Genomic DNA, 11,218 nt, shown 5'->3' with positions numbered 1-11,218 from the left:
AGATGCTTTTTTCTTGGCCAAAACATTTAAAGATCTCAACTTTCAAGCTACAAAACTGAAGAAATGCATGTTTCTGTCTTTTATCTTAGTTGAAATAGATTGAGATTATTTGATACTAAGTACCCTCGCCTTTTCACTTATTTCCATTTTTGACACTTTGCCGCTTCCCAATTGAATCAAATCTCAGAGCTCTCTCTCTCTGTCCGACCCAGAAGTCTCTCTCTCTCTCGCTCACACCCATCGCCAAATAAGAAGTGAACCCAAGAACCCATATCGATTGGAACGCCGAATTTCAGGTACTTGAACTCCTCACTTGCTCTTCGTTTTTTGGTTAACATTTTCGTTTTCAATTTTTGATTTTCATTTCCGCTTGCTGTTCAAGATTATGTTTTTTTCGACCAAGATTGGGTTTTTCTTGACGGGTTTCGACCAAGATTAGTTTTATCTTTACGGGATTCTGCAATACCAAGATCATGAAGTTGCTGAGATACCAATTCAGATTGTTTTTGCGTAAATTGTTTTGAGAAGCTTTCACTATTCGTTTTGGCATTGATTTTGTATATCTTATGGATTTACAAAGCATTTCGTGTATTATGGGTATACAAAACCAGTGCCAAAAGGAGGCCAAGCTTTTGTTCTCATCTTTCTCGGCTTATGCTCTTAGCTTATGGGTACCTTTTTTTCCTTGCTTTAGCTGATTGTTCATTTGCTTTTGTTGTCTTGCAACAAAAATTTGTAATTAAACCCTAAACCCTGATTCTGGTTAGCTAGAAAATATCTATCTAATATAGAATTGGTACAAACTTGAATCGGAAAACAAAACTTGTCATTAAGTATTGATGATACTGATGCAAAGTAGTAAGAACATGGTTAGACTATCCTTTATATAAGTAAGTGGTTGTTGCAGATTGTGGAATTCTTCCTTTTACTGTAAAGAAAATTGTGTATTAACATGGTCTTACTTGCTTTTGTAATGGAATTGTCGATTAGTTTATGCATTGAATGATTTTTTCTTTTTAACCTGCATTTATAATAGTTCAATTTCCGCTTTAGAATTTCACCTAGAATACTATTCCATGCATTGTTAGACCCAAACACTTTAAACTTTGAAAATCAAGAAGCATATCAGACATGTAAGTATGTAACTCTAAAAGTTATTTTTCCGTTGGCAGCTGTGATCGTGATTTGGATATTGAAGCTTTGATTCTTTGCTGAAAGATCGTTTATCCAGGTTCATATCTATTTATAAGGCTTATTAATATAAGCTAACACATTTTGGAACCATTAAAGCAATTGGTGATATATGCTAACATTATTAAAGGATGAAAGAGGTAGATATTACTTGTTGAACACAAATAGGATCAAATACAACCATCCTATTATATTTGAAACAGTTCTAGTAGTTATGCTCACTTTTTCTTTGGTAGTGTTTATTTTTATTTCTGCGGGCAGATACCTGGAATATTTGGTTACTATTTGGTATGTCAGCTTTGCTTCTCTGATTGGGTTTCATTTTTCTTTTTTCTTTTTAAATTGACAGTATCATCAGGACTTCCTACTTTTTGTTCAAGCTCATGGTTACTACCATACACAATCATACTTTGCATTTGTGTATATTGCCTTGCTACATTATTTTTCGGGTGCTGCATAATGCAAAGCTATCGAAAATGTGATTGAAGTTATTTTCTTTATTAAATGAGATAAATTTATAAGAAAAAATAAGCCTTACACCAATTCAATGGCATGCATGCATATGTAGTGGATTTGGTTAAACCAAAAGTTTGACATTCAGATTATAAACCACATACAAGCTTGACTATGATCATTTAGATCCTTATTTGGACCTAGCTTAATCAAACCATCTCATCTTCTCTCTTGTCCCATCCCTTGTCTTTCTCTAATTTCCTCAGTCATGAGGGTAAAGGATGTTTGATAGGCCTTTTTAAGATGAGATTTTGTGATTGAACCCAGATGAAATTTCTTTTGTCAAAGGCATCCCTTATGCTCTATGTTATTTCATCCTTTGAATTGATAGCTTAAACTCTTAAGCTTGTAAACTACACATGAAAGTCAAATTTAAGAAAATTTGTATTACTGCAAGGAATTCTGCTACTTATGTATTATTATTAATATTATTTTTTTATTGGAGTTATTTTGTTTTCAGTTGATAAAAATTAGTAATATAGAGTCTGCTTCTTGACTCACATGAGCGTAACATTTTTTTATATTTTTTTCAGCTCTGAGAACTTCAAATGGAAGATGAATGGAAAATTACTGAGGCCATGCCACAGCTCATGGTGGCTTCAGAAAAAGCATTTGAAGCTGCAGATTTCTATGAACTCTTATTTGGAGCACAGAAAACTCGATACAATGAGTTTCCCATGCAGAGTCGAACGTCTGACAGGTACTGCCGGGTTGCATGTGTGGAGCTCACAATAGGTTCCAGCCCTCTTGTGGTGAGGGATTTTGACAGTATAAACAGTAGGTAAGTTTCTTTGCTATTGACTCAGAGAACTTGGGGTTTAGCTGAACACAAATTTCTTTAGAATCATTCATGCAACTTGATTCTATGAAACACACTCACCACTACACTCTTAAATTAGAATTTGAGTTATGAGATACAATATAATGGCTTATTGGTCGATATTGAGAAACCTCCTCTGCAGGAATAAATTTAGGAACTAAAGTTATGAAGTCTGATTTTAGGACTCTACTGAGTTACCGTTTAAAAATTATGTACTAAACATTAGAATTTTCATACTATTCATGTAGGGTTGTGAGAGATGTAAATTCATGGGTTTCCACTTGCCTCCGCCTTCAATGCTTGAACCTGGACCTTATGATGGCAAGGGCTGTCAGTATGGGCTGCACGGTTCTTAAAGAAATTTTGGAGGATCCATTTCGTCCTGGTGTGATGGTCGGCATTATAAGAGATCCATTTGGCCATGTATGGAAGCTCAGCGACTCATCTTATAAGTAAACCTTTTTGATGACTTAGTTTGTTTGGCTTGATGAGAGATTGCTATTGCAGATTGGTAGACTCGATACTAGAAGTTAGCTTAAGTTGCTATTGGCTTTATATTAGAGATTTATCTTACTTCAATTTTTATGCATGACATGATTCATTTTGTATCTATTCTTGTGGTTTAATAAACTTTTAATTGATTTCTTGGGTATGATAGATGGCGTCTCAGAAGAGGGTTTCATGAACACTGAGTGCATGAACGTGTTGCTTCAAGGTTGGAGCAAGAGTAAGAGGGAGGAGAACAAAGGGCTGTTTGAAACCTATGATTTCACACCAATGGTTGGGTCCTGTGAGACAAAGAAGAATGCAGCACATATAGTCAGTACGTGCAGACATCGAGGTCCCTTATTTGACCCCATTCTGTTTGATTGCAAATACACGGTAAGCCATCATGGAATCTTTTGTATCTTGAATGTTTAATCATATTATTCTTAGATAAAGTTAATTAATTTTCACATCTCTTAGTTAAGTACAAATCATATCTCTCTTTGGTAAAGGGAAGACCGCTAGAGGTCATTTGGGGCTGCAGGGTTTTGGATAACAGTTAATTTGAACGGAAATCTCCTGGTTTTTGACCTAGGTTTTTTTCTCTTTTTCAACACTTCACCTCCCTGTTGCAGTCTGCTTTGTTCTTCCTTTCTTGTTGCTGTGAACATTTTGTCCACAGTTTTTGTTTCTCTCTTATCAATACATGTTTGGTTATGGGCAAAAGAAAAAAAAGTAATTTACCAGAAGGCATCGGTTTCTCATCTACTTGCTGCAAATTCTGGTGGTTAATGGTAAAGGGTGAGGTTTTGAGATGATAAGTGAGTTGGGAAACAGCTTTTTGTCATTCATTTTTACACATAAATTATCAAATTATCTTTTTTTCAAAAAAGAAAGAAAGTAAAAAGGAAAGAAAATAATAATAATAAATATTTTCATATTATCATCATTTTTCCATTACTAGGATGTATATGAATTACTCTTCCATTGAATTGGGACTTTTGGTTCCAAGGAACTCAAGAAATCCAAAAGTTGGGTAGCTTATGTCTTTATTATCTAGAGTTGAGTTATTGTTCTGGTCTGATCTAGACCAGACGAGAGAAAACGGTTGTTTGAGTCATAGGGGAATTCTTCTGTTAATTTTCCTCTAGGTGTTTGGTAGAGAACCCTTCGATTTATATTTCATTCCCTCTTTTGCAATATGTAAGTTCCTTCTTAGATAAGAATGCTTGGAATTTTTACACTTGGTTGAGAGGAGAAGAGCTGCATTTTGTTTTCTCCTCATCTCTCTTTGATTGTGTAATGGGTAACGTTGGTTGTGTGAATGAACCATTTCTCTTTGCAATATCTGGTTCTTTTAGCCATGTTGGAAAGTGTTTTTAGAGAGTCGAATAGATTTTGGGACAATCCAGTGAAGAAAGGGAATAGTGCTGGTCGGATGTTCAATGTTGACTCATTTCTAGGCCATCTGGATGGAAAGATATAAAAGTTCTGACTTCTGAGAATGTGAATGCAGAAGGGTTTTGGTGATCTCTGTGGGAATTGCTTTCCTCAGAGTTCAAAAATAGCATGCTGTTTGGAATGTTGCTGCTTTGTATACTAGAAGTCTAGAACATCCAGCTAGAAACTTCAGTGGGACACCTTTTCCTCTGTCTTTTTTAATTCTGGAAGTTTGTTGCTTTTCTAAAAAATAAATAATAAATTGGATGCTAGGCAGTCTCGACAATGCTACAAGAGCAGCTGAATTACAAAGGAACACTTGTAGGGCTTGCTGATCCATCTACTTCCTTCAAAGACAGAGAAAGATGCATCGAAAAAGGAGCAGATTTTGTTGTGGAAAAGCCCCTGAATTTGAAAAAGCTTACCCACATTCTGTTCAAGGCTCTGAAGAAGAAGAAAAAGGAGAAGATGAAGGAACAATAGTGCATGAAGCATGTGTCATGAGGAGCACAGACAAGGGTGCCTGTCAGATGAGGGCTGAATATGTGAATTGGACATGCTAAGGCTCAAGTGCTCCCAATTACTCAATTGCAAATACGTCTGTCAAAAACAAGATTATTTCTGTAAATACCTCATAGGATAAACAATTGAAAGGATGAAAGCCAAGTCAGTGTGGTGACAGGATGCTTCACTGTTACAATATAGTAGTTAAGGTACTGAAATTCTGCTGTGTATGAGCTTAACTGGTTAGATCTGTCAGTCATGGCTTAAAGATTGTGGTATAAAAGTTTGATTCAAAAGAAATGTGTGAAAGTTTCTGAAATCAAGGGATGTAATGGTGTATTGTGCCTCCTGCGAAACAAAATTTTATAGCAGAAGATTGTAAGTTCCTGCATAACAAACACTCATAGAAGAAGATATTGCTTCCTGTCCAAAAGCAGAAGTCTTAGGAGAATTATCCTCCTCTTGAGATCAAATACTGAAGAAGTGTGATCTATTGTTTAGGCAAGGAGTGTTCTAGTATCAGCTGCAGCAGTTCATATCAAATTTATATATGCTTTGCAAGGCTTGCTCACTGTCAAGCTTGGTGGTGGCCATTTCTTTAAGTGGATGAGTCAAGGGCAAGGTTGAATAGGTCAAGGCTTTAGAAGCTTCAGGAACTAATTGTGATCTTTCAGGAATTCGTACAGATGCAATATATTTGGCGGCCTAATGAGTCTCGAAATTCCATAATCCATATTCTGTTTATACGTGTGGCGATGCATATGAAAGTTTGCCTACAAACTGTTTGACAAAATGAGTGTTACCCTTGCACTGCCGAAGTGCCAACTGATATGTATGTCATACAACTATACCAGATGTTAAGTTCCAACTGATATGTCAATAGTCCAAGTAGAGCTTGAAGACACAAGGAAGTGATGAGGATTCTCTGATAGGTAATTAACTGGTGAATAACAGATAGCATTGAATTCAGGTTAGAGTTACCAGCCAGATAATAATTAATTGAAAGGATATTTTGTGCTAGCCAGCTAGCACTGCATGTTAAGGTTAATTGACGCTAATAGGCTAAACTACATATTCTAAAACTCTGAATTGATGTAAATATTGTCTAGCTAGCTAGTAGCCCTTCTTGGCCAGAACTGAGTACTGACGAATTAATTTTTAGTTTCCTGATAAAAAAAAAAAGAAAAGAAAAGAAAAAAGAAATAGGAATCTGGAAGAATACGTATACAAAAATTAACAATGCAACATAGCTGAACTTCAAATTGCCAAGAAAACCAACCCTTGTCCATGATAATTAGTCAAACTTACTCAGCTTTAGGTCCGGCCAACAAGGGCGCCCATTCTTTGAGGATCCATTGATGGATAAAATGTTGTTCCCCCTTGCGAAGGTGGAGGAGGCATGTAGTAGTATTGCTGTACTGCTGATTGGTCTTGTTGGGGAACGCCTACTTGAGGCAACCACCCACAATGAGCCGCTGCCGCATCCGGCTGCCTACTAGCTCCCTCATCCTGCACTCGCTGCGCCTGAGGTCTACCCCATGCCAACTTCAGTCTCAAACCCTTCACCACCAGCTTATTACAAAGTTCCTCCGCAGCCTTCTCCGCACCTTCTCTCGTTACATAAGTCACAAAAGCACATCCTCTTTGCCCCACCACCCTAATCGATTCGATCTCGCCATGAACCCAAAAGCAATCCCTCAAGTCCTGCTCCGAAACTCTCCCGTCAACCACACCCCCCACATATAAAGTCCTAATACTCTCGTCCTCCGGAGGCTTCAAAGACCCCATCTCTCCGGCCTTTCTAAGCAGCTTCAATGCCACCGGATCGTTGACCCCATGGAACCGGTCCTTGATATTTTGGTTTGACAACTCCCCAGTTATGGGCATCTCATGCCGGTAAGGACACTCCGCTCCTCTAGTGCACTGTCCCCGAGTATAAAAACTACACACATGCGCTCGGTTCCTTTGGTAATACGGTGTCGTCCTCTGAAGCTTGAGGATAGTGTCACTTGTCCTTGATTTTCCGTACTCTTGTTCGTACGGATCGATAATACCAGAAGCCCTAACCCTACGGTCATGTTCCTCAGCGAAATACTCCCGGTTGACGTCGCTCTTAGGCAGGACAGCGTCGTTTGGGTTGACGCCGAGAGCAGTGTTCCGAACCTGAACTGGCAAGCCGGTTCGGAGATCTAAGACGCAGACCTGACACACATTTTGCAACTTACTGCAGGTCTGGCAAATCTCCGTCTTCTTGTAGCGGGAGTCGCGGCCTGGTTTCCACCGGAAAACGGTGAAAGGACGACTGCAGGTGTAGCACTCTTTGTCGAAATCGGCACGCGTCATGCGTACGTAGGGATTGTCACCGAGGCATGATTCGCAGATGATCGGGAAGTCTGATCGTTCCCGGCCATCTGCCTCTAGATTACTCACCGATCTACTAGGCGCCATGTAACCCTAGAAACAAATTCTCTTACGTTTTCGTCTGTATTGGGGTTTAGTGTTGGGTCACCTTATATATACGGCCTAGTAAGATGTGAGGCAGCCTTGTTAGTATAGGAATAGGACTATAGGAGGTACCCTTCTTGAGGTAGCCTTGTTAGTATAGGAATAGAAGTTGTACCACTCTTGAGGTAGCCTTGTTAATATAGGAATAGAAGTTGTACCCTTCTTGAGGTAGCCATGCTAGTATAGGAATAGGACTATAGGAGGTACTCTTCTTGAGGTAGCCTTGTTAGTATATATAGGAATAGGACTGTAGGAGGTACCCTTCTTGAGGTAGCTAGCCTTGTTAGTATAGGAATAGGACTACAGGAGGTACCCTTCTTGAGGTAGCCTTGTTAGTATAGGAATAGGACTATAGGAGGTACCCTTCTTTTTGTTAATATAGGAATAACTAGCTCCGATCCTAGAGGGACCACTAATAAAATCCAACATGTTGCGTTTGAATCTATTGTAATACCCCGAAAAATCCAAATTAAATTCCGTGGATTTTTAGAAATGATTTCACGATAATAGGAGCGAGTACGAAGCTTGGAAAAGTTGTGGAATTAGTTCGAACGATTTAATTTTCGAAAACGAACGTTTTTAGGGGGTCAACAAAGTTGACTTTTTATACGTTCAAAATTTGGGAAAACTTCCTTCATGAAAGTTGTAGAGCTCGTCGATACAAGTTCGTGGACATGTGGAACGCAATATTCAGAGTTCGTATGATTAAGTTATGAATATTTGAAAATTGGGAATTTTCTATAAATATCGAAAAAAAAATCAGAAATTTCATTTGAGGACGAAATTTTATTCTTTTTGCTGAACGGTCCCCGAAACCCTCCGTTCTCTCTCCTCAGAACCGTCGGGTACCAGCTGACCCGACCCGGCTTTTCTGCCGCCTCCGGCGTCCTCTGGCTCAGGACCCGGCGCCTCCCGAACTCGCCGCCGCACGCTCAGTCGCCTGGTGGTGTCATCTTGCTCCGCCGCTTCCCCCAGAAGTGGATCGAAGCCCCCCCGAAGCTAGAACCCGACCCGACCGGAAAACCACTTTTCCGGCGTTTCACGGGCCGATCCTCCCCATTTTTGTGATCTCCTCCTTCCCCTGATCATCCTCATATCCTCCTTGCTTGACGATTTGGAGTGTGGAGTGAAAGATCACGAGTTGAAAATTTCGACGTCCCTGATTCAATCTGGAATCTGATCAGACGCACGAGATTAATCCAACTTCAACGCTTGATCTAGGACGATCTAGGCCAAACCAGACTTAGCTCCAGGTATGGAAGTCGACCACCCTTTCATTTTGAACCAGTTTGTAGTTGGTCACTTTAGCATCTGAGGTGGTTGGCCGGCGTTGACCGCCGGGTTGACCGCCGTCTGACCTCCGCATGTGGCGGCGCGTCGGACCATATTTTGAGTTTATATTATCTGGACGGTGATCTATGCATCCATACGAGCGTTTTGATATATTACAAGGTTATGTTAGAAAAAGTTGGTAAATAGTGGATTTACGTTTTTACGTTACTATTTACGGTTTTTACGTTTTATCTTCGGTTTACGATCTGCGAAGATCAGACCATCGGTTTTACTTCAAATTTTAGTATGTTGATCGTATGACTGTCCCGGTGACTTTGTGAGGTCACGGGCGAAGATCCGACCGTTGGATCTTCGTATAATTGAGAAATAGTGATTCGGAAGGCGATTCGTGAGAATCCGACCGTCGGATTTTCATATAATTTTGTGGAGATGTTAGTAAGGGTGATTCAGGAAGATCTGACCGTTGGATCTTCGTGATAATTTTGGAGGATGATCCTAAGGGCGATCCGTGAGGATCCGACCGTTGGATCATCATATAAATTTGATCTGACCGTTGGATCATCATTAAATTAGAATCCGACCGTTGGATTTCTGTATATGTGTGGTCTATGAATGATTTCTAAGTTAAGATCGTGTTTGACTAGGTGGTTGATGGATTGATTGGTGAACGATTTCGGATCGTTGTTTTTGAGCTGTTAAGAAGACGCAGCGGGAATTTAGAGGTGAGTAAACCTCACGTGGTTCATATTACGAACCGAATAAATTTATTTACCTTATTTTGTCGTAATTGTGTGAAAATATTTATGGAATAAATATTTGTTTTAAAATCATATGGACTTGATCAATTACGGTCCATAGGTAAGTAAAATGGTTTTAATTATACAAAATGAATTTCACGATTTTCTTGTGTGAACTATAGTTGGTATTAGTGGTTATTCCTGAGTGGGTGATTACGTATATATATATTTACGTGATTATATGTGGAATGGTGTGACATTGAAGAGTGTGGAATTTGGGATGATTAAAATACTATGAATTGAAATTTGACTTATCTTATTTATATGTGATGATCATGATTGATGAGTGCTTGTTAATATTCATGATTTACATTGGAGTATGTATAGAGTTGGAGAATGTAGGATTCTGAGGACGAGGTGTCCGAAGTTTGACGGTTATGGATAACCGGAGTGTTTGTGTACTGAGGACGGGGATGTCCAAAGTGCGACGGTTTATTATTAACCGAAGTTGTGTACTGAGGACGGGGATGTCCAAAGTGCGACGGTTTATTATTAACCGAAGTTGTGTACCGAGGACGGGGATGTCCAAAGTGCGACGGTTTATTATTAACCGAAGTATATGGTGCTGAGGACGGGGATGTCCAAAGCGCGACGGTTATAGTGTTAACCGAAGTATTTTTGCCGTTGCTTGACCCTAGGCCAAGGTGTCAGAGGTAACGAGGCAGTTAGAGCTCTAACGTGTTATTGGGATGGACCAGAGTGGTGTTATGTGGGTTGGGTGTTTGCAGGACCAGTGTGGTGTATTGTGATTTGAGGATTGTGAAAATGTATTCCTTGTGGTTTTCCATGAGTGGTTTGATGTCTCTTTGCAGACGTAATACTGTTGAATTTTACTTGAATTGTAATTTAATAAATCAACAGTTCTTTCTTGTTTACTCATACTGGCTGTAAAAAGCTTACCGGGTTTTGTGTTGTTGCAACTCCCGGTACACTATTCAAATTGTGTAGCGGGTAATCCTACAGGACAGGAGAACCAGGACGGTGATCGTGCGGTTAGAGCAATGGTTATAGTTTTACAGCAATTGTAATAGTGAGGCGAGTTAAGCTCATTTGAGCCTTACAATTTGATTTGGTGGGAGTGTGCTGTAATAAATAACTTGAGGATTTGGGTTATTGTAAATTTGAGAGTTGTGAAGTGTGGTTGTTTGTGAGAAAAAAATTCAGGATGTTAGTTGTAATTTGTTATTATTCATGTTTCGGATTTGAATTGATTATTCAAAATTCGGGGCGTGACAGTTTGGTATCAGAGCGTAAGGTACATATTTGGTGATAATCAGTACTCCCCGAGTGATGGCCCGTCTGCAGCGGATCCCCATCATATACTCTTCGGTACTGGTATAATCATTGGGTATGTCTTAGTATGGGGTCTAGACAGCGTGTATGTCTGTAGGACGGTAGAGTTGTCTTCTAAGTTCGTATTAGAATAAGTTTAGTTTCCGCAGGTTGTAATCTTCGAGGAATAGAGACCTCTAGATTTAACTCTGATGAGTCGGTGAGATTTGTTTTATGGAAGTGAGGTCCTTTTGGATGTTGAAGTGTTGGTTGAAGGCATGATGTTGACCTATGCACGTACCTAGTGTGGATACGGGTATGAATTGTTATAAATTTTGTCTTCTTAAGTTGGACATACAGATGTTTGGATGGGATGTACGTATCAAGGATTAAATAC

At 39.3% G+C, this 11,218-nt stretch overlaps 2 protein-coding genes across 4 annotated transcripts; one reads left to right on the top strand and one right to left on the bottom strand.

The window, feature by feature from the left end:
- The first annotated feature begins 167 nt into the window (after positions 1-167).
- LOC133717470 (uncharacterized) lies at positions 168-5,293 on the top strand. Of its 3 annotated transcripts, XM_062144186.1 has the most exons (6): positions 168-296; positions 1,173-1,231; positions 2,238-2,485; positions 2,773-2,976; positions 3,183-3,406; positions 4,724-5,293. In XM_062144186.1, exons 4-6 carry the CDS (start codon positions 2,946-2,948, stop codon positions 4,931-4,933), a joined length of 465 nt encoding a protein of 154 aa, XP_062000170.1. In that variant the 5' UTR covers positions 168-296; positions 1,173-1,231; positions 2,238-2,485; positions 2,773-2,945; the 3' UTR covers positions 4,934-5,293. The 3 variants fall into 3 exon arrangements, with proteins under 3 accessions (XP_062000170.1, XP_062000171.1, XP_062000169.1); XM_062144187.1 differs by having other exon boundaries at positions 2,773-2,947; positions 3,183-5,293; XM_062144185.1 differs by having other exon boundaries at positions 3,183-5,293.
- Positions 5,294-6,268: 975 nt separating this feature from the next.
- Positions 6,269-7,402, bottom strand: LOC133716396 (zinc finger CCCH domain-containing protein 49-like). Its single transcript, XM_062143108.1, has one exon. It carries the CDS (start codon positions 7,400-7,402, stop codon positions 6,269-6,271), a length of 1,134 nt encoding a protein of 377 aa, XP_061999092.1.
- Between the last annotated feature and the right edge of the window lie 3,816 nt (positions 7,403-11,218).

Source organism: Rosa rugosa, chromosome 6, assembly GCF_958449725.1.
Source record: "Rosa rugosa chromosome 6, drRosRugo1.1, whole genome shotgun sequence".
Classification (NCBI taxonomy): Eukaryota; Viridiplantae; Streptophyta; class Magnoliopsida; order Rosales; family Rosaceae; genus Rosa; species Rosa rugosa.
Note: the sequence above shows the minus strand (reverse complement) of the source record. Positions and strands in the feature narration are given on the sequence as shown.